The sequence below is a fragment of the Triticum aestivum genome, chromosome 3B (assembly GCF_018294505.1).
Source record: "Triticum aestivum cultivar Chinese Spring chromosome 3B, IWGSC CS RefSeq v2.1, whole genome shotgun sequence".
Taxonomy (NCBI): domain Eukaryota; kingdom Viridiplantae; phylum Streptophyta; class Magnoliopsida; order Poales; family Poaceae; genus Triticum; species Triticum aestivum.
The window spans coordinates 731,040,704-731,066,831 of NC_057801.1; the positions used below are offsets into that span (position 1 = coordinate 731,040,704).

A 26,128-nucleotide genomic window follows, 5' to 3' on the forward strand; every position below is an offset into this window, starting at 1 on the left:
AGACACCTGTAGAGCACCTTTATAATCACCCAGTTATGTTGTGACGTTTGGTAGCACACAAAGTGTTCCTCCGGTAAACGGGAGTTGCATAATCTCATAGTCATAGGAACATGTATAAGTCATGAAGAAAGCAATAGCAGAATACTTAAACGATCAAGTGCTAAGCTAACAGAATGGGTCAAGTAAATCACATCATTCTCCTAATGATGTGATCCCGTTAATCAAATGACAACACATGTCTATGGTCAGGAAACATAACCATCTTTGATCAACGAGCTACTCAAGTAGAGGCATACTAGTGACACTCTGTTTGTCTATGTATTCACACAAGTATTATGTTTCCGGTTAATACAATTCTAGCATGAATAATAAACATTTATCATGATATAAGGAAATAAATAATAACTTTATTATTGCCTCTAGGGCATATTTCCTTCATCATTTGCCTAGGACTATATATACTCTTCCCTTTCCTCCATCCTAGGGTTAGCAAAGTAACACTTGGACATTTTGCTCCTTGTACCTCCTCCTAGAGGAACAAGACTCCCAACTTGAAAAGGGATCTCATCATAGATCATCAAGACCTTCAACTTGGAGAAGGATCTCTAAGTGGATCATCAAGACGTCATCTCTCCCATAGAGATTTTGGAAGAACCTACCCTTTTACTTTCTTGCTTGTTGCTTGTGGATTCTAGGTGTATCTTGATTTTGATGATGAGAGAGCACATGTGTGATGTGGATAGTATTATTGTGTGTTCCCCTTTGTGATTTTTTTTGTGTTCTTTCCAAAATGCACCTCCAATTCGTGAAGATTGGGCAAACAAGGGCTTGACCCTACATCAATAGATCTTTTTAAGTCTTAGCTTCAACCAAACATCGGGGGTGCTTATGTCTTTATTTTGGGATCCTTAAACAAACTGTTGTTGGGCTCTAAAACGGTGGACAAGCTACAAGATTTGAGCCTGTTTTATGGGGTCAATCTCTCTTGTGGTGGTTTGTGGCCCATTTTGTCCGCCAGGGCTATTTCTCGCCCGCTCTGAGACCTAGCTGTTTTTTTATCACAAACTGCTAACTCAAAAACATATAAGTGTACAAGCTATGAAGGGCCGTGGTTCTATACGATCGGCACAATACTATAGTTGCGGGACGAGTTTTTACTTTGTGGTTTTCTTATCGGGGTTTTCATTGCTTGCAGTGGTTTTCTTCAGGTTTCTCTGGTTTTCTTTGGTTTTTCTTTTTCTTTGTTTACTTCTTCAGTTTTCACAGATTTATTACTTTTTTCCTTTTTGTTTTTAACATACGTCTTCCTTTTTTGTACACATTATAGTACATTTTTTGTATACATCATAAAACTTTTTATACACGCTTAACTTATTACAAATGCATGATTAGCATTATTTGAAAAATATATTTTGATGTCTATTTTTACATAAACATTGGACTTATTTTGAATACATATAAAGTATTTTTATAGACATTTTTTTCAAATCCATGATTAACATTTTTTAAAATATATTTTTTGAATATTTTTTCAAATACATGTTTCACATTTTCCAAATACATGTTAAAATGGTTTTTTTGAATGATACATTTTTGACTATGCAAACATTTTTTATATGTATAAATATTTAATGAAAGCATATTTTTGAAATGTGCGAATATTTTTCTATATGTAGCACACATTTTTTAGTGGTACGAAACATGTTTTAGAATTAATTGAAGATTTTTTATATAGTTTAAATTTTTTAAAAATTCCATGTACATTTTTTTGAAATGGGTGACCGTTGTTGAAATATCACGAACATCTTGTTTTGAATATTATCATCTAAAAAAATTACACTTCCAGATATACACGGTGTTAACAGAATTTGTTGCTGATATTTAATTTTTGAAGTACATTAAGTTGTTTTCGATTATACATAATTATTATATTTTTGTAAATATATATACATACATATATATATATATATATATATATATATATATATATATATATATATATATGAAAAACAAAACTTGTGTACATGTACACGCGTGATTAGGGACGAATTTAGGGCGTTCTTTAGGTGAGATGTGCCCATATCTTGCTAAGGGCGAGACACAACGGGCTCCCTATTTTGTCACGCACGGGTCAGTTATTAGTACGAAAAATGCTAATGGAGCCCGGCTCCAGCGAGCCTTGTTATAAAATACGGTATTTATGCATCACAAAAGAGATAGAAAATATGTGAATACACATACGCATGTATATTACATATGTGTGAAATTTTATAACAATATACTTTTACATGTGGCATACAAAAAATGTATTCCAAATGGGTCATTTTTTATTTGTTAAGCCAGAATTTTGTTTCGCCCGTGTAGCCTACAAATTACAATATTTTCAAAGAAAGTTGCTCAGATCCATCTGAACACACATACGGTTTTCAATGTTTTTTCTTGAATATTTTCAAAACTTTTAAATATGGCTTTTTTCATGAAAAAAAAAACTGGCTCCATGGAGGTCGGCAGAGCCCACGCTCCCACTTAGTACTAGTGTAGAAGTAGATGCTGCTTAAATATGACTTATTTTTTTAGCAAATATCACTTAATTTTATGAGTAAGTTCCGTTTAATTTGAACCTTAGGTACATGTGAGATACCGCCTCTATTCACAAATATAAAATGTTTTGAATATTTTTATATGATCCTTATACCAACTGAAATACGTGAATGAACACACTTAAACGTGTTTATGTATACAACCGATTCAGAAAAAAAAGTTAGAACACCTTATATCTGTGAATGAAGAAGAGAGTATTTCTCAAAGAAAAGAAAAAGGTACTCGTGACATAGTGACATGCTGAAGTATGTTTATTTTTTCGCCAGTGTGTACCAGATTTCGCACACATAAGTTTACCATGGATCCCCATTTTAGCATTTGAATTGGTTATTACACGATGGACCCACACATCAGACTGACATGCCACTCTCTCTCTTTTTTTTGCGGGGGTCTTTGACACGTTGCATGCCAATTACTCGCAAAAAAAATAAAAATAAAGACACGCTGAGTGCCAACTGTGGCACATATTTTCTGATTGCACGCCCAATGTGCATCAGCATGATATAACATTTTAAAAAAGAACGCATGCAAGCATTTTTTGTCTCCATTTATTTTTCTAGAAAGGAACATCTGCATGCTGATCGAGTAGAACTCGACGGAGCAGGACGGGAACAGAATTATGGAGGACGGGACGACTCGACGAGCTTGCTAGGCAAGCAACTAGCGAGAAGAGATCATCATCTGTTGAAGATCTAAAAAAGATGAGCATAAGGTTTCCATAAGACCGCGCGAAACGGCCGGGTTCCACAATCATGATGAAGATTAGTGGGAGATCGATCACGGAACAGAGCAATAGCACTACCAAGCATCCAAATGCATACAACAGAATAGATCAGTAAGAGCATAACACTACCCTAGCCTAGCTAGTCATGTGCTCCTGACCTCAGGGTGTTCGTCCGCGGAACTTCTCTCATGTCCTGCCTGCAGCCGACTTGCTATTGGGTCTTCCTCGTCCCTCGGTCATGGCTAATTCCCTTGCGCCGCCGCCGCCGCTGCCACCGCCGCATTCCAGGCCTGTATCCCCATCCTCATGCCGACTACGCAAGCTGCCAGCGCCATGACAGCTACGACTAGGAGGAAGATGATGGCAATGCACACCGTCAGGGCGACGTTCTCCTTTATCATCCTCCCTGCAGCGCATGCAATGCATCACAAGTCAGAGACAGCCAGAACGATCATCCTCAAGAAATTTACCGGCCGGTGATCAGCTGAGCTACTCACGGGTCTGCTCTCCCAGGGGCAGCGGCGGTGCCGATATCTCGAAGCGAAGGTAGCAGTTGGAACCGAGGACAGCGGCCACGCTTCCTTGCACGGCGCCGGCGGCGGCCCCCCAGCTCCTGGCCATCTGCAGCGCCGAGTCCCGCAGGCACCGGGCGCACTCCGTCGCGGCACGGTCCGTCGCGCACTGTGCCAGCACGCGCACCGTGTCGCCGTTGCTCGCCGTGGCGGTCGCGTTGACGGCGGGCAGCTGACCGTTCGCGGACCGCGGGACCAGGGACTGCGCCACGGTCACGAGCTTCTGCACGTCGGCGTCGTCGAGGCGCGGGACGGCGTCCCCGGAGAAGGTCACCGCGCCGATGTCGTCGTCCGCGCGGGCGGAGGAGGAAGCGTTGGTGTCGGCGTAGCCCAGAAAGCAGCCATCGTTCAGGAAGCCCGCGCGCCGGCTGGCGTCGCCGCACTGGCCGGTGGTCTTTCTGCCGGCGTCGGACAGGCAGCGGAGGCACGGGTCGGGCGCGGGGTCGCCGAAGCAGAAGCCGCGGGCGAGCGCGCCGCCGGCCCCCAGCGAGGCGAAGCCCGTCCGCGCGGCGGCCGAGGGGAGGGCGTCGAGGAGCGGGAGGAGACCGCCGCTGCCGTTGACGGTGGGCGTCGGCGGCGGGTAGCACCTGGTCACGATGACCTCGGGGGTGGTGCCGGTGGGCGTCGGCGGCGGGTAGCACTTGGTCACGATGACCTCGGGGGCGGTGCCGGTGACCGCCGTCATGGCGGCGACGAGGGAGAGGAGGAGGAGGAGGGGAAGGCGGCGGGAGAGCGCCATGTGAGTGTGAGTGGGCGATTCTAGGGGCATGCAGTGGTGAAACGGTGGGAGGAGGAGCCGAGGAGAGTAGTGATCATGAGCTGGAGCTGCTAATGTATGCACCCAGTGCTAGCTGCTGCATCGATTTGGAGAGGGTGGAGCCGATCGAGCGCTGCGCTGCGTGGCTTCCTTCGTTGCCATTCCAGGCAACGTGGCGACGCCGATCGGCCCTGAGCTAAGATCGGGATCTGCCAAAGGCATGGCGAGCGTTGCATGGTTTTTGCCTCGTCCGTCCACCAGGAGCTTTCCGCGCACTTTCCTTCCCCTGTCTACCTCGGAGCGCAGTGGTGTGGTGGTGGGTATCCATGCGCCGAGCAGAAACGTTTGTTCAAGTGCAACACCAGCACTCGTTACTGTTCCTGCCTACCTCGGACGTCGTCACGCCATTGTCTGGATCAACCAGGGTCCTCCACAGGCCACTGATACACTCATCTGTGATCTCACACGAGCAACCAGCGAGGTGCTACAGGAACTTCTCCTAAACACGTGTAATCAGAAATATGACTACATCATCGTACGGCGGATAATATACTGTAAATGAGAAGCTCATCTAGTTTAAAGGAAGCATCAACTAGATGGAGGTAAATACACCAGTGATGCTTGAACTTGCCATGGATGTGCACTTTAGTGCCTGAACTTGCAAAATACATTGAACTGGTTCATTAACTTGGTATGAACGTGCATATACGGTTCAAATGACGTTTGTATACATCCGCGAAGCTGAGGAGGCGCGCCAGCATGCCATGAGGTCCGCTGTCATTGACAAGGGGGTGTGGCCTATTTTTTGTGGGGAAACCTCGGGAATTATTTTCTTACAATAAGGCCATCATGGCGAAACTGACAAATTATAAAATAAAAACTAGGAGTATAACTATAAGATGCAAATTAAAACTGGTGTGCTGGATCGAACCAACGACGTACCACTCAAGCGCATGCGGCTAACCACTCGACAACTTCACATTTGCTGATATTTAATGATTCATAACCTTTATAAACATTTGGCTGAACAAAATAAATAGAAATAATCCAGCAAAAACAGCATCGGATCTGTGACCCGAACATCAGAACAAAGCTTGTAGACCAAGCACGGATGCCACTCCGACCAATGAGTTGTCATGTATCAAAAGTACAAGTACTCTTTATGACTGTATAACAAACATAATTTCAAAATATTGCAATAATCTTCGTATCATTTTAAAAATAATTCATGTGTTATTTAAAAACATATTCATTAAATTGAAAATATTTATGAATGAGTAAAATGTTTGTATGATTCAGGCATTATTCATGTGAGGATCCGCGGTCTAATGACACACTAGGCTTGTATTTTTTCTAAAAAAACACAAACTTATATAATATATAAACTTTTTAAAACAACACAATTTTTTGTTAAAGCATGAACACATTGATATACTACATAAATAGTTTACTAAAAATGCTAAAATTAAAAATTATATGCAAATTTATTTAAATACATGAATGTTTCAAAATCACTTTAATATTTTTTTAAATAAAAGCATCTTTTCAAATTATAAATTTTATTCTAATTCATAATTTTATTATGTGTAGTTCTATTAAATTTCTGCATATGTATTTCATGAAATTATATGATTTTTTTTAACATAATTTGTTTTACATATATGAATATTGTTTGTAACGTGATAATAATTAACGTATTTTTTAAATGAAATGAAAAAGAACAAACCCGTTGAAACTTGATCCACACCGTGGTCCATTTTAGTCACACGGGCTCGTTATATTATAAACCTAAATTTATCATTTTACCATTCAACGTCGTCGGTTATAGTGGTACATGCGGCCGCTATATAGCTCCTGGTTGCAGGTTCAAAGCAATGGCACTATATTGCTGGAATAATATTTTTAATTTACATTGTTCAGCTTTATGTTTATAAAGTGTATGAATCCTTTCCTGACACTAAATTTGAACGGGTAGATTGGCTAGGCACGCACACCTGCGCGTGTGGTTCAAACCCCGGACCAGTTTATTTTCTCTTTGAGGGCCTTTTTGTAGAAAAATTTATTCTAGGGGGTTTTCGGCAAAAAAACCCAGGCCATATGCCTTGTCCCTTACATCCTGGAGTGCCTAGTTGGCGTCATGGACGTATAAAAACAAGATTTGAACCATATATGCACGTCCATGCCAAGTTACGGAACCAGTTCAATGTATTTTGCAAGTTCAAGCACCAAAGTGCACATTCGTGGCAAGTTCAAGCACCTGTGATGTATTTACCTCTTAAAGGAAGCATCAACGAGTGCGGCGTTTCTGTGACCGGGCTCCACGAACCCCGGAATTTTTGAAAATTTCAAAGTTCAAACTTTTTTATTTCAAAAAGATCTGAAAAATATGCAAGTATACGAGGATGAAATGTATATGTGTATAAAAATTTAGGATGAAATATGTTGAAATGCGACCTGCCAAGAAGCAAATTCAGGGACTTTGAGGATGAATAGCATCATGTGCTAAAAAGGCCCGTATTTTTTTTTCACAGCCCTCATTTCAACGCATTTCTCTAAGTATTCTTCGCTGCAGCTCGTCCGGGCGCGACCAGCAGATGGGTGCTCGCACGCTGTTCGCTGCAATGCCCAGAGCGGGGGAGCCCACAACGCGGACAAGAAGATGCTCAACATCATCACGACGGAGGTGAGGTAGGAGGAGAGGGCTATGACGACGGGTAGATGGAAGATTCAGATCCCACCCAATCCGGCAACTACCAGCAGCAACAGTCCCAACAACCGGAGGGGGAGGAGGAGGAGGATGTTGACGACGATGATCCGAATGATACGACCGGCGATCCGAAAAAACTCCTTCGCATGTGCAACGAGAATGACACTTGGAAGCGATTTTTCGTTGCGTTCGGACGTTTAGATCTGCACTCGGTGATACAAATGAGAAGCTCGTCTAGCAGGGCGCCAAGCATCAGCAAGCAAAAAGAGAGAGAGAGAGAGAGAGAGAGAGAGAGAGAGAGAGAGAGAGAGAGAGAGAGAGAGAGGTTAAACTAGCTTGAGAGGTTGTGGTCTGTCTCGATCACTTTGCAGGAGAGTGGCTCCGAGGACCCGCCCCAGCGTCCGGTTATGCTTATGCATGCGGGCCCGCGTCAATTGCTGCCGTATCACCGATTTAGTAAAGGTGGAGCGCGCCGTGTAACTTTTTAGCGTGGGCACCAGCCTCGTGGGAAAGCACTCCGAGCGCCGCACAGCTTTCGACGCATCCCCGTGGTTATTTCGCTGCTATCTACGCTTCTTCTGAAGAACGAATGCAATCAACATCCCATGATCCCCCCCCCCCCCCCCCCCCACCTAAAAACTACGTATTTCTTTGAAGTTGTTTTTAGATGATTGAGATCTTTTCAATTAAAATTTCGTTTTCGAATATGATTTGTATTTACGAATCACTAACGTCAAGACCTTCAAACCAAGTCCAATCCTGGGTGCATTTGAAGCTAATTTAAATTTTAGTCATTTTCAGTTTCACAAAAAAGTTATTTCAACTATTTAACTATTTCAAAAGGTGGCTTTAACTATTTGTAAAACTGGAACGTTCTAAGTGAAATATATATCAGAAATATGTGTATTCAATTTCACAAGTTAAATAAACTGTTTCACGTAATCTAAATATCCGTTTGGCATATTTGAAGAAAATCTATTTCACATATGGCGAAAACCCTATTTCATACATTAACAAAATCTATGTTACACATTTTGGTTTCACATATCGAGGCCAAATTTGTTACACATATTTAAAAAATTCAGTTTCACACATTGAAACGCTATATGTTTCACATCATTGAGATCTGTTCGATACATTGAATAAAATATGTTTCACATATTTTAAATATCAGTTCACACAGTGAAACAAAATCAATTCTGCATAATTTAATATTTTGTTTCGCATATTGAAACCAAAATTGGTTTCCCATATTGAAACATCTCACTTTGACATGTTTGACATTGATAATTTCAATATGTGAAAGTGATAATTTCAATGCGTGACTGATTGTTTTCTACCCCCTCTGTTTCTAAAAATAAGCCCTTTCAGAAATTTCAATATGGAATTGAATGTATATAAACGGATTTTAGAGTGTACACTCATTTTGTTCTATATGTTGTCTGTAGTGAATCTCTAAAAGGGCTTATATTTAGAAACAGAGGGAGTAATATAAAGTGTTTTACTTTTTTTGAAAGATTGGCCTATCCAGTTGCCGGTGGCCTAGTACTCCCTGAGTGTTGTTCCACCACAAACGAACTACGGCGCCCAGTCCGGGTTGAGCTGGAAGGCGTAAATCTCTGGGGCGGGGTCTCCGTGCGCTCTCTACGAGACCATCCACCATGGGGCACCAATGCACTTGTCGTACCCTAGCTTCTCGCTAGGGATCCACGTGTCACCGATGTGGACGATGCTCTAGCACAGAGCGGTAGTAGGTTGGATCACGGGGCGAGAACAAAGGTGCTAGTGTTGAGGAGAACAGCAACCACTGTGTCATTGGCAGTACTATGTCAGATGCATGTCCTAAAATTGAAATGAATATCATGAAATGAAAAAAATAATCTGGTATTTGACATGAAGTATGAAATGTGAAATTGAAATGCATCCTTTATGATATCATATTTTTATTTGGTTCGCCAAACATGATTTTGGCTATTTTATGTGAAATGCATGTTTTAAAGTTGAAACTGCACATTCTCAAATTGAAATTACATTTTAGGGTTTACTTTGTGATGTGCATGTTCTGGCATTGAAATGCATGCATAAAAAAGTGATTTCAACCATTCCACTAAAACTAAATAGTGATTAAGAAGTGATTCCAAAATAATTATGTCAAATGTATAAAGTGTTTGCCGTACTGTTTCAAAGAAGTGATTCCAAAATAATTATGTCAAATGTATCCAAAATTGAGTTTTAAAGCTTTCATCGCCGAGATTTCAAATATATAAAAATATGCCTGTTTTTATGTCGAAAGCCTCTTTGTGAAATGCATGTTCTAGTTGCCCAGCGTTGTTACCCTAACGAGTTGGGCAATCATGTGAGAGCCACTTCTAATACTAAAATGTCGTCCAAAATAGAATGCTAAAATGTGTGAAAATCCGATTCCCAGTGGCCCGATAAATCCCGAACGTTCGGATTTTAAGCATGTCATCCTGAACGTTTTTTTATGGCAATTTTAGTTGACACGAGGTGACAACTTTAGTTGTTAAAACATGACAACTTTATTTCAGTTTAATTTTTTGTTAGAAAATTGCCATGTTTGTCAATCTCGCGTGAACTCAAGTTGCCATGAAAAATGTTCGGACTGCAATGGTTAAAATCCGAACGTTCGGAATTTATCATTTCCGAAAGTAAAACGTGGTTCGACCTGTCATTATGTCGCAAAATATATCCTTTAAGATGGAATTTTCACTCTAAATTTTTTTGGAGGACAAATATGTTTCTTAATTTCCCCAGTAGCACTTTCCAAAATTGCAGCATCACTATGCTCTTTAACAAAACACAAAACAAAATCTGAAGTAGAGGAGCCCTTGAAGGGTGCTGATTCAGTGAATAGTTGGTGCAAACGGTTCTGCCGGAATCAATTTCAAAGGCATTTCATCAATTATCGACACAGAGAAGTAATTACAAGCAACTAATTCCTCATCCAAGAACACAATTATATACGTACTGTTTTCAGCCAGCAGTGTTTCCGCAGTTTACAGCCGGCCAAATCAAACAGGCAAACAGGGGCAGGGCAGCACTGAAGAAAGACAAAACCCATCTTGATCTGGAGTACTATATGAGATAGCTAGGCGGCGTACACGTGGACGCCGATGGCCACGACGACGAGGGTGAGGATGCAGAAGAAGATGACGGCGTGGACGAGGATGGCGATGGCGCTGGTGGCCATGTTGCCGAGCTCCACCACCCGGGTCCTGGCCGGCAGCTGGAACAGCAGCCCCGGCGACAGCACCACGAACAGGATCACCGCCACGATGATCGGGCCCCAGTCCGTGCTCGGGCGAGGCGCCCCCTCCGCCGTGCCCCCGATGCCCCCGTTCATGGCTACCGATGATCCTCTCGCCACCAGCCTCCAGGCTGCAGCTATCAAACTGTGCACGAGCTCCGACCTCTGATCCGACCTGTGCGTGTGTATGTATGGGCTCACCGGCCGACGAGTTTGGTAGAACAATGGGGGTAGACGAAGGAACGGCGCATATGTAGCGAGGTTGCTTGGCGGTGGATGCGTCGGCGAGGGACAAGGAAGGAATGCATACTCTGCTTGCGGGCTAAGGAAGGGTACAAGAACTGAACAGTACTGCCGCCGCTTTTCTGCGGCTTTACAGTGTGAGAGGGGGCTCCAGGCTCCAGCCTCCAGCTAGGGCCGCTCGCTCTTTCGCGTAGTTCTGGCCGAAAGCAAGAGGAAGGCTGGAGAAGCCGGCCGGTAGCGAAAAGAAGCCGAGCAGAGAAAAGCCAAAGGCGACGCGTTTTGCGGTGGCCGCACTGCAGAGCTGATGCTTTCCCCTCTTCTCCGGTTCTTCTTGCTTCCGTTTTTCCTACTGCGGCTTTTTACAGATGCTGCATTGCTTGCTTGCCGCAAGACAAGATGGTTAGATGCCCCGACACTGCTGCACACACGATCTGTTGACGGACGATTTGCGCACGACATTATTAGAGCAACTCCAACGGGCCGATTCAAACGGACGGTAATTTCGTCTGCTTTTTATTCGTTTGGGTCGGTCAGACGGACACGGATGCCCGCTTTCACATTTGGGTCGGCGCGTGCATCCAACTCTGACCTGAGACCCATTTTGACGGCGCCAAAATTTTTTTTAAACGCATGCATATTAAAAAAAGAAAAGCAGCATTAATTAAACATTAAAGCCGGCCACGAAGGCCGGCGACAGTCCACGCGTCCACATTTGCATTAAAAAATAGCCTACTAAACTACGAGGCGGCGGGCTGCCCTAGACGTCGTCGCCGTCGTCCTCGGGGTCCGTGAGGTCGATGAGCGTCGGTGCCGGCCCGGCCCAGGCAAACGCCGTGTTCCAGAGCGCCGTCATGTCGGGCTGTGCCGGGGCGGGGGGGGGGGGGGGTTGGTGCGGCCGCCTGTGCAGCCGCGGCCTGGCGCACCTCCTCCTCGGCCTGGCGCTGCTCCTCCTCGAGGTCGCGCTCAAGCATCTCCTCGTACTCGCCGTCAAGGCGCTCCTCTGCCAGCCGGCGCTGGCGTCACATCTCGAGGTACGCCTGCTCCTGCGCCAGCGTCGCCCCCAGCCAAACCGGTGGCGCGGACACCCACTCGCGCACCACTCCATTCCAGGAGAAGCGCGCGATGGGCTCGGGCTCCGGCTGTGGCACCGGCTTGATGGGGGACGGCGGGGCCACCGGTGGCACCACGCTGTCGCCCGCCGCAGAGAGGGCAAAGGGCCTGCGCCATTGCCGCCTCGTACCGGGCCTCCTCTTCCGCCTCCACCGCCTCCGCTCTGCGCCGCTCGTCCTCCTCGCTCTCCCGGTAGGCGTCCTCCGCCGCCTGGTCCACCTCGCGGACGACGAGCGGTGTTGGCGGCAACCTCCGGTCGACCTCGCGCACGCCCCGTCGCCTCGCCTCCTCGTGCTCGAAGGCGAACCACCTCGCCCAATTGGGCGAGTCGGTTGCGTAGGCCGGGTCGGCACGCTGCTCCGGCATCAGCAGCGCCCGACGGCGCCGCACCTCCTCTGCGTGAGCACGGGCCGACCACGACGCCGCCGGCACTGGGATCCTATCTGGATCCAGATGCCAGTCGTGCGGCAGCGTCACGTCCGGATACGACAGAGACTGCCGGTTCTGCCAGTGCCACTCCACCTGGTGCACTGGCACGTTGACGCGTTGCCTTTGCCGGCGAGGCGTCGGCGCCGGCGGAGGTGGGAAGAACTCGGCGAGGAAAGGGGTGGCGGGTGACTTGCCCTTGGCCTTGCTGCCACTGGCGCCGGAGAAGAGGCCCATCTCGCTGTGGTTGTGGTGACTAGGGTTTGGCGGCGACGAGGGAGCAAAGGTGGGCAGATGTGGACGACGAGTTTGGATGAGGACGGCCCCGCCGCACGGTCGGCTTAAAAAAGGACGAGCGTCATCGCTGACGCGTGGGTCCATCGTCATAAATTAAGCTGACCGCGTGGGGAGCGGGTAGTTGGACGGCTGCCATGTGGGGGCGCGGCGGATAGCGAGAAGGCGCGCGAAGCGTCCGTTCGGCGTCCGCGCCGACACATTTGGGACGCAAATTTGGGCCGCAAATGCGTCGGCGCGAACGCGACGCGGACGTGATTTGAGTTTGGGTCGGCGCGTTGGGCCGCCACTTTTGTCCACGCCGACCCAAACGGACGCAGCCGGACGAAATGGGTCGGCCCTTTGGAGTTGCTCTTAGAAGCCACACAGATCAAGGAAATGAGGCAATCCAATGGTCTAGGTGCTTGTCGTCTGTGAGTCGTGCACGAATCGGTCGTCTGCATAGCAGTGTTGATGCCCCGACACCCATTATGACAGTTCGATGTATTGCTTGAGCCTCATGGGTATATATGTAGGAGTATAATGATTTTGGAGTACAAGACAGGTCAGAACAAATCCTAATCTATCCCATCTTTCCTAATAATCAATATACTCAACAATAACTCTTAAGTCTAGTTAATGCAGATCACGATTTGAATGAGTAAAGTTTTTACACGAGTGAAACGGAAGGTTAAGTTTGAATGAGTAGCTCTTTAGTTATGCGGCCTTTTATGTTCACGCATATATAGAAAAACAAGACATATGGCATTCTCATGTCTAAGGACATATCATACACATTGTACATATTGTGGAAACAACAACAAAGTAGGAGTAACTCATCGTTTATACTTGCATCAAAGTTAGCAGGGTAGGTAGGAGGGCATTGTAGCAATGGTGATTGTACAATGACAAAATTAACACATTGATGTTTTTTTTAAACAGGTTCAGTCATCCCGTGGAGAGTAGAGACTGGCTCACGTGTGAGAAGAGGCCCCGGGAAGAAGAGATTGGCCCACATTGCGTCTCATTTTTGAAGCTTCCCTTGTGCAGACAATCCGAGCCTTACAAGGTCCCTTGATCATATCCCAATACCCAGCCCCAAGCCTTGTTGAGAGTACACAAAATGCCGAGACAAGGGAAGTTTCAGAAGAGGGATCCCAAGACCTAGCCCCAGGACCGATCTACCCTTCACGTGGTACGTGAGAACTAAGAAGATTCATGGCCTGTGAATCCATAGCGGACTAGGAGTGCGGAAATCCAATTGGGCTCCCAGGAGCCCATGATTCGGCACATGCTCCCGGGAACCCATTATTTTTTTCACTGAACTCTCCTAGGAACCCAGCAATGCAGCATCCAATTGAGAACTCTGAAAATGTCACCCCATTATTTTCACTGACAAAACATTACAACTCTGTGTCGCATGAAAATTGTCAGGCATGCTTGCGACGCTAACAAGAACGTCCACAAAAAAATCAGAATTTTTTGGAAACATTTTACCACTTTTTTTAAGTTACTCTTCATCTGGGAGAAAGTGCTCCCGAGAGCCAAAACGCCTCCCCCGGTGTATGGTAACTATAGTGAACTAGCACATCCATCTTTCCTCTCATTGGGCTTCTTCATTTGTGCTCTGGTCTTTTGGCCTTTTATTTAGCTTCTTTCTTTGGACTTGTTGATCATGCTTGAAACTTTCGTTGACTTGACTTGATTTGGATTATTTATCATGTGGATACCATGTAAGACTAGGTGGAACCTGAGATAGGATTAGTTATTCCCAAAATGGTGACCTACTGATTAGCTACAAGTTATGGTATTATGTCATCGGAGGTATTTTTTTCTGAAGAGGGTTTTTATGATTAATGTCAAAATCATTAAGGAGATAATGTATACTAACGGTGGCCATGTGTTTACTCCTAACAAGTGGTTTAAAAAATGCCGACAACCTCTAAAATGTTCTAAAATGTTCTAAATGCCGACAACTTTAAGTAAAATGTTCTAAAATGCCCTCAATGATTTCCAACCAACTTTGGGATGTAACACAGAACCTTGAGCCATGACAGTATTCCCCTGGGTAAAGATTAAAAGTTGCAACCCCCAGAAGGCGGCTCACTTGGTCATGTTCTGTACTGGGGCTTGTTTCTAGATGATAGTACCTTTTAACCTGGATGGATGCAACCTTTATTCTGACATATAAAGTGCCCCTGCTTTGCAACGGATCTAAAATAGACTAATACATGTTCATAAATTTAGAAAACCCTACTTATGGCATATGTCACTTAAAATATGTTAGATTCAGCCCAAAAATAATATTCCTCTTATTTGATTAGATGAGGTGGGGGAGGAATGGACTTGTCTGGAGAGACTAAGGGGGGTTTTGTAAATGAGGAGCAGACTGGATGCATGGGATCTTCATACAAAAATATCACAACTTACCTCACATGCGTTCGATGTAGATTAGATAGTTAGAAATATCAGATGACAGACACACCATCATCACCAAATAGGGTTATTTATAGGAGTATAGGCATATCACCACATGATTGTTGTTTTTGGTTTCATCTGAATAAAAATAAAACAGGGGGTAACCTCCATATTTCTAAACATTTTTGTTATATGTAAGTTGCCTAAATTTTTATTTTGGGTAAGTTAATCTTTTTCCTTTATATATAGTCCACCTTTTCACCTTTTCTGTTTGTTAGTTGACTGAGCAAAGTTTAGGCTCAGTCAATTTTTCCCTGCCTCTAACGGGTTAGTCTCACCCCATACTTTTGGGCCTTGAGCAGCCCACTTTCCAAAGCCAATCGGTCCAATTCATAGATAATGTGAACATGTTGCCAATCAAATAGTCCAAGGCGCGTAATATGTGTTCGTACGCGAATCCTATTCGGCGCCTATAGCGTTGGTTGCAGGCAAAACTGCAAACCAGTGCACACCCCTCCACTCCGATAGGTTTTTAGTGGGCTGGCCCATATATGCATGCTCTTTTGTGAGACGTTCCTCAACGACTTTTGGAAAGTTTCCAGAAGCTTCCCAGTCGGCCTTTAAAAGCTTCTGATTGTTTTTCCGTTTCATTTTTTTATGGACCGCATTTGTTCGGGTTATCTTCCCTTTTCTATTTCTTTTGCTTTCTACTTTTCCTATTCATTTTATTTTCATCTTTCCTTTAATTAAAACAGAAGATTTTTCAAAATTTGAACCTTTTTTGAATTCATGAACATTTTTACAAAAACTATCAAGTTTTTTTAATATTTAGATTTTTTCAAAATCGATAAACATTTTAAGAATTTGCTAACATTTTTTATCAAAATTGATGAAATTTCTTCAAGTCTGCGAACTTTTTTCAAAATTCGTGAACTTTTTTGGAAGTCAGAATTTATTTTAAAAATTTATGAACTTTTTTGGAGTTCATAATTTTGTTGAAAAACCATGAACTTTTTTTTAACTTCGCGAAATGTTTCCAAAATAATTAAACTTTTTCTCAATTCGTAAGGTTTTTTTTTACCAAAATCAATGAACTTATTTCAAATCCATGTTTTTTGTCCAAAATTTCGTGAATGTTTTTTGAATTCGTGAACTTATTTTCAAGTTTGATGAATTTTTTTCAAAATTGATGAACTTTTTTTGAATATGTAATTTTCTAAATTCACAATGTTTTTTTTACTTTGCAAGAGTTCTACTGAATTTTTGATCTTTTTTTTCCAACACTCTGAACTTTTTCCAAATTGATGATTTTTTTTTCAAATTGATATAGTTTTAAAATTTTGAACTGTTTGTCAAATGCTTGATGTTTTTTTCAACATGTCAAACGGTAAACTCGTCAACGAGGCAACTTGCGAGCCAGTCAACCAGCCAAGCGAGTAAACAACTACTTTGGAAAGGGTTCCATTCGATCGATCAGTTTTTTAAGCAGTTTGATTGATAAGTTTTTAGGCAAGTTCGACCAATCAATTGAATCCATTCGAGGGTCACATTCCCGATCAAATAATTGCTAAGCCGGCCGCCTAGCCGTCTCCTTCGACTGTCAACAGCCTAAACTGGCACTAAGAGCGCCGTTTAGGAACTCTCGCCTATGCGCTTCCACTAAAACCATAGATGACGTACACTCTAGAACATCTAGAAGGATCCCCCCGTTTTTCGGCTGGTTTTTCTTTTCTGTATTTATTTGCCGGTTCTCACTGGTTTCGTTATTTCTTCATTTCCCCTTCAATTATTTTCACTGTAATTTTTCAAATATATTAATGAGCATCTTTGAAAATTATGATTTTTTAAATCTGTCACTTTTTTCTTTTTTGCATTTCTAAAATTGATGAAGATTTCTGAAATAAGTAAAAAATTCTTAAATTTGTGAACATTCTTTAGATTCATAAAAATTTATTTCAAATTTGCAAATTCATGAAGATTTATAAAAAAATGGAAACTATTTTAAATTTCACATTTGTTCCTAAAATTTGTGAAATTATTTGAATTCAAGAAAATAAAATCATGAAGGCTTTAAAATTCCTTTTTATAATCAAAATACCTGCCCAAAATAAAACCAATGGAACCTACATAAAATCTACTGAAGAACCAACCGTTTAAGGAAATTGCCAGGGTGCACGGCGAAGCTAATGGGTCGTGGCCCATGGAGGTTCGGTGCCTTGAGCGCCAAATAGGAGCTCCCATGTTCGTGCATGCCTTTATGTGTGTGTGTGTGTGTGTGTGTGTGTGTGTGTGTGTGTGTGTGTGTGTGTGTGTGTGTGAATTCTACTTTGCCATGTTGACAGATGATTCATCCCTGAGTTGTTATTTTTTTGTTCACTTTTGCTACTAGACAGCCACCTGAAATAAAAGGTTTGGTCATTTTCTTCTTATTTTTTCATGTGTGTTTGCTTCTGTTTTTTCTTTTGTTTTTGTGTCATTTTTGATTTCTTAATCCCTATGTGTGGACATGGGTCTATGTAAATATACACGCAAGTACTATATAATATGTGTCAAAACTATACTAAAGTGGAATTTCCGTGCAAGTTTTTATCATCTTTTTCTTTATTTTTTTTTCTGTCTTCTTTGACAGTAATACCAATCCATTAATCCATACTACCTTAGAAAACTTCATTTTTATTTTGTTTTAGTTTTGTACATGGGACAAAGAAGATAGTTAGGCCTTTGGATCTCGCTCAGATAGTGGAGAGCGATTTGGTTGAAACCAAAAAAGGTTTTAGGTGTAATAGTTGGCCTTTTGTTTGTTTAACACCGGGTGTAAAACATGGATGCGCACATGCAAGTTCTATGCAATTTTTCTGTAAATCATGTTGTCGTATGAAAGTTGCACAACTATATGGTTATTCTTCCATATTGTGGAATCGTTTAAGCTCTATGCAATATACGTGAAATTTTTCAGCTGTTATTTTATTTTCTTTGTTATTTAAGGGTAATACCAATGACACTAATTCATTTTTCTTATAAAACTTCTATTTTGTGAAAATTCTACTATATGCTTATTCTTGCATATTATTTAAAAGCACAATTATTGTGTAAATTGTGTGCAAAAAATTTCATTTTTTTATTTTTCATTTTCTTTCTTCTTAAATTGTAATACCAATGCAACGTATTCATTCTTCCATAGAAATCCTCACTATTTTTATTTTGTCTCTTCTTTTGTTTTATTTCTACCTAAAGGGTAATACCAAAGGCATATAATTCGTTATTTTTTAGTTATTTTGATTTGATATTTTTATTTGGATTTATTTCTTCTTAAAAGGTAATACACTATCACTAATTCATACTTACTTACAAAACTTCATTATTTGATTTTGTTCTAGTTTTTATTTCATTTTATTTATTCCTAAGGGGTAATATCAATGTCACTAATTCATTATTTCTTATAAAACTTCATTATTTTGATTTTGACTTAGTTTTTATTTTATTTTATTTCTTCTTTAATGGTAATACCAATTTTACTAATTCATTCCTTCGTATCAAAGTTTCATTTTAAATCAAAAATCCACTATTATATGATTATTCTGACATATTACTACAAACAAAAATTCCTGTGCAAATTGTGGGCAATTTTTTTTCATTTTTCCACTGATTCATTCTTCCATAGAAAATTTTATTTTATATGTTTTCTTCTATAAAGATAATACCAATGCCACTAGTACATTCTTTATCAGGAAACTTCTATTCTGCAAAAAATTCCACTAGTATATGTTTATTCTTGCATATTATAAAAAGTGTGATTTCTCTGCAATTTTTGTCTTTTGTTTTTGTATATTTTATTTATTTTTTATTTTATTTATTTTTAAAGGGTAATATCAATGCCACAAATTCATTCTTTTTTAGAAATCCTCATTTTTTTGTTTCATTTTACTTTTGTTCTTTATCCTTTATTCTGACACCACACAAAGTATTAGAATTTCAGTCGACCATCCATCTTTTGTTTATCCGGTTAACAACTCACAATAATTTATACCATGGCAACTAAAAAAAGGAATATCAATAGTAAAATGTAAATTGCTGTAATAACTGGCAAATATTAATATGGTATTTCCTTCGTGAGTGGGTATTCCAATAACTTAATTTCCAAGATTATCTCATGAAACAAATAATTTTATTTCCCAATAATTTAATTTCTCTATAGCAGGCGCCTGTAAAGCAAATTAACTATTATACGCATGAAGCAGAGCCGGTCGATTTATCTATAACATCGGTGATGTAGTCATGTAGTTTGGGCCTACCTTGTGCCGTGACAGATCAACTGGGCGAAGCCCATGCGTTGCGCTTGTTCCCCACAAATTTGCAGACATTTTTTGATTCATGAGCATTTCCAAACTCACGATTATTTTTGACTTCACAAACTTTCTCAATTTTGTGAACAGTTTTGAATTCACAAGCATTTATTTTAATTCGGAAACAATTTTTATATTGATGTTTTTTTTGAATTCGTGATTTTTATTGATCCATGAACATTTATTGAATTTGTGAAGATTTGTTGTATTGATGAACATATTTAGAATTAGTAAACATTTTTCTAAATTTATGAACATGTTTTAAAATTTGAGAATGCCTATCAAATTAGTGCACATTTTAAATATAAAACTGGCGGAAATAAAAAAGACAACATGAAAAAAATCAAAAGAAAAAAAGCCAGCTCGCCAGGATCCATGCGCCCATTGTGTCACAGTGCCTTTTTTTGTGTCTGGAAAAAAGAAGGCAGTGTGCCATACGTGCTTGCTCCGCTGGGCCGGCATGCCTCACAAGGTTGAGAGCAAATTGAGTGAAACAAATTTATGGTCAGTCAACTGACTCAAATTTTGTTTCCAGTCAATTGATCTCTTTTCTTTTGTGGGATCAGTCAATTGATCTCTAGCCGGTACCATTTCTTAATGAAGATATTCGATCGCTCAGAAAATTTCGAAGCAGGCTGCCTTCACTAGTTCCCTGGCTAGATGGAAACATTCACCAAAAATCAAGGGGCTTTTATCATTTATGTCACTAGTTGTGTCCACTACTCAGTTTTGCCATTAGAAGTTACAACTATTTAAGAATGCCATCGATACGTGAGATGCTTGTTCAAAAATGCCATTAGATATCTAAAAAATGCCATCGCTCTGTTAGATGTTTCCTCAAAAATGCCATTACACATTATTATTTTCACTTCAAACCCGTTGACCATGTTATATGACAAAAATAAGCCTAGACCTACATGTCAGTTCTCTCTATCTCACACTGATAAGTGTGGCCCCATTTGTCAGGAGTAACCAAGCGAATAATTTTACAGAAAAATAAGAACGCTGTTGGGATCAAGTAGGCCCCACACTTTATTGTAGTGAAATAAAGGGAGAGCTGACATGTTGGTCCATAGGTATTTATGTCATTATAACATGGCAAAAGAGATTTGAGATCACAATAATGATGTCTAGTGGCATTTTTGAGCATGTGTCTAACGAAGCGATGTCATTTTTGAGCGGTTAAAATTCCTAGTGTAAAACCGAGTAGTGGGACACAATCGGTGGCATAAATGATAAAAACCCACACTGCCTCCAACCACCGGGCATTGACCACCCTCGCGCACAATCCGAATCACTCTGTCAGTTCGAATGGACGACCATTCTGTTGCACCCCACCCGAACTGGTAGAGATCGAGAGGCTATGGACCGGGGCTTCAGCCGATATTGCTAACATCAGCAACAACAAGATTCAGGCACCGCGTTGATCCAGTTAAGCTGTCCACATCAAATCCCCGCGTGAACATGTGGAGAACGCGTGGTTCATTTTTTCTTCTCCCCCAAGAAAGAAGGACACGGTCAGGCCTTGCTTCATGGAGAAGGCTCCGTCTGAAGTTCTGATTGCGTCTCAGAGTCTCCGTCTTAACTCTCTTCCGCAGATCGAAGAAGGCAACCGATCCGGAAGATGACCAGCTGGTTGTCGTCCGTCGAGAAGATGAAGAGGTGAATGGTGATGCCCGCGGCCGCGGGAGCGGAGGGGAAGCTGCTGTGCGTCGTCTGCCTCGTCCCGCGCCCGGAAGATCCACCCGTGCAGGGAGATTATGTGGAACAACGTGTGCAGCACAGCATCAAGCGCCTTGGTTACGGTTAGTTTCTCTTGTCACCGTGCCTTCAATTTTTTTTCCATTTCTTATTGCGAGGATTTTTGTTCACTTATTTTCTCATCTAAATATCGTTTTTTCAGTTCTCGATGCTAAATAGTTCACTTACGTAGCACTTCTGCAGAGGAATGATACGTAGGTATGGATAAATCATAAATGGCTGACTATCTAGAAACATTTTTGTTGGTGGTGTAATTTCCTAACACCACTTTCCAGTTTCAGACTTAAGCCCGTTCACCCAAATCGCGTCTCCGAAAAGTCCAATCTGAACCCCAGACCCAAATTGTAACGGCGAGATGTTTAATTTCTCATTGATACGTACCACACGGCAGGTGCGGTCCACTATATTAAGTTGATGAGTATTTGAATGATATAGATTGCCCCCATTAAGAAAATGTATCGTTGATCATGCTCATCTTTTTATTTGTAAGTGGACTCCAATCCCTTGCTCCTCCTTTTTGTCCTTGACTTGTTCATATAGGATGTCTGAAAGACGCCAACAAAGTCTTGTTATATTAATTTGATTGTTGGAAGATAAGCAATGACATTGTACACAATCCCAGCGGTGACAACCGGAGAAAGAATAACATTGATCAAGCATACAATCTCTTTAGGGCATCTCCAGCCGCGCCGCCAACAGGCCCTCCCCAGACGATTTTTTCGCGCCGGCGCCCAAAACGCCCAGTCGCGCCCCCAAGAGCCTGTTTTTCGGCGGCTTGAGCCGAAATTGGTGCCGGCGTACTCAGGCCGAACCGGGGGCGCCGGGGCGAGTGGTTTTGGCACGAACGGGCTGCGGGCCCGCCGAGTCAGCGACACCCGCCTCGTCGTCCTCACAAACGCCTCGGTTTCCCGCGGGGAATCAATGGCAAGGATGCCACCGGTCAGCCTTCTATTGATGCCTCACGGGCGGCATGGCGACGCCCCCCTTCCGCCATGCGTACACACGGCGCCCGGCTATAAAAAGCAGCCTCTCCCTCGCCTCTGGCCACACCGCCCACAGCTCCGCCGCCGAGCTCTCTGCCTCTCTCCCCGCGCACAGCCGCCCACTCTCTTCCCCCTCTCTCCCCGTGCCCTCCTCCCCGAGACGATGGCCGAGCGGTTCCCCGGCGAATGGGCGGCGGCGAACGGCTTCGGCCGCCGCTCCCTTCACGAGTGGGAGGCTTATCTTCTTTTCGAGGCCAACATCCCGGCGCCTCCCAACATGCGCGTCGGGCCGTCGGGTTGGAGGCTTAGCGCCGGCGGTGTCCCCATTTGCCCGGTGCCCGACGTCGACGCGCGCCCCGACCTCTTCGCCGCCGAGGTCGACCACGTTTGTGCGTCAATGACGGACGAGCAGCGGGCCCTCCCGCAGTACGCCGCCGGCAACCATGGGGCATGGGCGGCGTACTTTCAGCACTGGCAGGCGCAACGGATCGCCTCCACCAACGGGGCGCCGACGGTCAGGGGCAGACAGAACAACGAGGGGCGCCGCCTGTGGTGGGGTGCCCCCGGCCGCTCGCTTCACGCCGTCCTCCAGCACCTCGAGGGCGGCAACGACCCATCCATGCCTACCCTCCCGCCCCGGCCCGGAACGACGACTAGTGGATGCCGAGGAGGGTGGCGTCCACTTCTTCCTCCTCCTCCCGTTCCTCCTCGTCGGGGTCGCCGTCGCTGCTCAACGTCAAGGCCGAGCCCGGCGAGACACCGCTCGGCCGGTGAACACACAACGCCGGCATCGTCATCAACGATGGCGGGCGCGCCTCCTCCTCGGCCCCTTCCCGCTTCGTCAAGCCGAAGACGGAGCCCAGGCTCACCGCGGTGAAGACGGAGCCGGGGCTCACCGGTCAAGACGGAGCCGGGCCTCTCCGAGGAGGCGGCGTTGAAATGGGCGTGCAAGGACTGGGCGCAGACGGAGCTAGAGCGCCAGTGCCGCGCCCTAGAGCAGTACTCCGCTCGGCGCCGGGGCCGCGACAAGGGAGGAGTCATCGTCCTCGACGACGACGTGTCGCCACCGGTCCGCCAGGGCGACGACAGACAGGGGTCCAATAGGGGCGGCAGCGGCCGCGTCAAGGAGGAGAAGGACGACGGCGATGGCGGTGAAGGCAACAGCGACAGCGACGAGGACTTCGCCGCGCTCAGCGCGTTTTTCCTGTAGCTAGGTTTTTTTCTTAAGTCTGCTATGTAAAAACATGTTAAGCGCCGAAGTTTATTGTAAGTTTGCTATATTTTGCCGAAATTTATGCCCGTTTGCCGAATTATAGCGGAACTTATGTTTAAAAAGAATTAAAAAAAAACTTCTGGGCGACCCTCGGGCCGGCGACTCGGAACCCGATCGGTCCCAAGCCAATTTTTTCTCCGGGTCACCCCCAGGCGGAGAATTTTCGAGTCCCCTAGGGGGCCAACGGCTGGAGATGCTCTTACACTTGTCTTCGCTTAATAATATCCTCACTGCACCAAATCCCTTATCACCACTATCTGCTTGTGTCCTGCTTCTTATATCTCCATATGATTGACAGCTTAGAATCTTATTATCAGTTATGAATCCTCACATCGTAAACCTACTACTTTCATGCACTTAATTGTTCCAAGCTACTATTATCCATGAGCTCATCCAAAACCATTCCAAAAAATTGGATGGGAAAATGTGGATATAAATGTGTATTCATATGACTGGTCTTCGTATTGCTAGTGATATTTGTTTTTTGCGAATCTATTGCTAGTGATATATATCAGCATTTATTTCATGCATCATGCTCATATTCATGAAAACATCACGAGACTGAGATAAATCAAGTCGATGCTCTTTGGCCTAAGAGCCAATTTGCAGAATTGTGCTATGATGAATTTGTCTTGTGAGCTTAGTGTCATGTTTGGACTCGGTTACTATTTAAACCACTACCAATGTACACTTACCACACAATAAAAACTTTTTTTCTAGTAGCAAGAATGAGATTATAAAGTCATTTTCTATTGATCGATTATTTTAAGATCATATTGTGAAATAGAAAAAGATGTTAAAACAATTTAACTAATCAAATTTGTCATGATCCACCAAAATGTCAAATGCAGCTAAGAGTATGAGGTGGCCACTTGATTCTCATTAGAAGACGTCAGTTGTTTATTTTCCCAATAATTTTGTAGACAACTCAACATCCTTTGTATTAATGCTTTCAGCACTTGTTCTCATATTTGCCTCATAAAGAATCTGAACATTGCTCATATTATAATTGATGTGTCAGTGCGTTCTGACTATTTGTTTGTGTATATCCTCTTCGATATCAATTGTATTTGCTCCAATGGTTATCAACTGTATTTGCACCAATGGTTATGAGCTGTGGATACTTCAGCATCCATTATCCTTAATTTGTCTATCTTAACCTTTTGTGTTGCCTAAGTTTTGTCCATCTTAACTTTTTCCCCCTAAACATCTATCCCAGCGCCTACCTTACATATCCCAATTTTTCTTAAATGGGGGTGATTGTTGTCACTTGAGCGCAAAAAAAAAGTACAAGACGTGATTTATTTGTCAATCTTAGATGCCAAGATAAGTTGCTAGACATGATGGAAGTGGATTTTTGTTCTGGCCTTTATGGGCTTCCATTCTAAAAATAAAGCAAGGCAGCAAAAGTATAAGTTTCATATGGAGATTTTTTTTAGAAAAGGGGGGCTCCACGGCCTCTGCATCAGAACGATGCATACGGCCACATTTATTTAATAAATAGGTTCAATAATATCTCAAAGTCTGGAAATGTAAATAAAAGCGAGCTCACACAGAGCCTCAACACAAACAGACAAAAAGCCACATAGCCACAACCGGCTGACAGTATAAAGACAGGAAAACTAATCATCTATCTTATTACATGACCGCCATCCAAACCGGTTGAAGATATCCCGCGCAACCATCTCCCACCGGACAGATCCAGTAACCAAACGCTCCCTGGGCGCAATCGGAGTGAGTAAGGACCACAAACGGATCAGCGCCGTGGCACGGAATAAAACCTGCAAAAAATGAATAGTTGTTGGTCTGTTAAAAGCCAAATCATTCCTGCAGTTCCAAATTGCCCATAACAACGCACATACTCCTACACGAATGTGTCCAGCTGTATCGGACTCTATCCCAGCAAGCCACGTTCCAAACAACGAACCTACCGAGTCCGGAGGAGTAATGTTAAAGGCTATTTGCATAGTGCGCCACAAGACTCTCGCCAACGGGGACTCGAAGAAGAGGTGCTTAATGGTCTCGTCCCGATCACAGAAGCTACACCTAGTAGAGCATGTCCAATTGCGCTATATCAAGTTGTCCTTTGTTAAAATGACTTGTTTATGTACAAACCACATAAACACTTTAATCTTCAAAGGAACTTTAACTTTACAAACATGTTTGGAACTAGGAATGACACTAGAGTTAATTTCATCGATATACATCAACTTAACCGTAAACACTCCAGACCTAGTAAGTTTCCAACACAATTGATCGGGCTGATGAGCTAACTAAACCTCCATCAGTCTAGTCACCAAATGAAGCCAAGCTTCCCACCTATCACCAATAAGCACCCTCCGAAACTGGATATTAAGGGGTACGGACTGCAGAATCGTTGCAACCAACGCGTCATGTCGTTGAGCAATACGATACAAGGACGGGTACTGGAACGCCAATGGCGTATCACCAAGCCAAGTATCCTCCCAGAAACGGGTACTGTTACCATTACCGACGATAAACTTTGTCGTATTAAAAAAGGCAGCCTTAACTCTCATAAGCCCCTTCCAAACGGCGAGTCCGTTTGTCTCACGGTCACCTGTGACAAAGTCTTGGACTGCAGATACTTGTTACGAAGAATCTGTGCCCACGTCGCGTCTGTCTCAACAGATAACTTATACAGCCACTTA

General features: G+C 43.3%; 3 protein-coding genes across 5 annotated transcripts; 1 reads left to right on the forward strand and 2 right to left on the reverse strand.

The window, feature by feature from the left end:
- Positions 1–3,155: 3,155 nt before the first annotated feature.
- Positions 3,156–4,684, reverse strand: LOC123066232 (plasmodesmata-located protein 5-like). Its single transcript, XM_044489356.1, has 3 exons — positions 4,539–4,684; positions 3,823–4,484; positions 3,156–3,731 (listed from the first exon to the last, which is right to left on the reverse strand). The coding sequence occupies exons 1-3, from the start codon at positions 4,664–4,666 to the stop codon at positions 3,568–3,570; spliced, it is 954 nt and encodes a 317-aa protein (XP_044345291.1). The 5' UTR covers positions 4,667–4,684; the 3' UTR covers positions 3,156–3,567.
- A 5,563-nt stretch (positions 4,685–10,247) lies between these two features.
- On the reverse strand, positions 10,248–11,150 carry LOC123066233 (uncharacterized). Its single transcript, XM_044489357.1, has one exon. The coding sequence runs from the start codon at positions 10,723–10,725 to the stop codon at positions 10,471–10,473; it is 255 nt and encodes an 84-aa protein (XP_044345292.1). The 5' UTR covers positions 10,726–11,150; the 3' UTR covers positions 10,248–10,470.
- Positions 11,151–20,939: 9,789 nt separating this feature from the next.
- LOC123072045 (uncharacterized) lies at positions 20,940–25,234 on the forward strand. Of its 3 annotated transcripts, none has more exons than XM_044495607.1 (3): positions 20,940–21,247; positions 21,346–21,401; positions 21,485–25,234. In XM_044495607.1, exon 3 carries the CDS (start codon positions 21,804–21,806, stop codon positions 23,061–23,063), a length of 1,260 nt encoding a protein of 419 aa, XP_044351542.1. In that variant the 5' UTR covers positions 20,940–21,247; positions 21,346–21,401; positions 21,485–21,803; the 3' UTR covers positions 23,064–25,234. The 3 variants fall into 3 exon arrangements, with proteins under 3 accessions (XP_044351542.1, XP_044351541.1, XP_044351540.1); XM_044495606.1 differs by having other exon boundaries at positions 20,941–21,247; positions 21,479–25,234; XM_044495605.1 differs by having other exon boundaries at positions 20,950–21,247; positions 21,346–25,234.
- Positions 25,235–26,128: the final 894 nt, after the last annotated feature.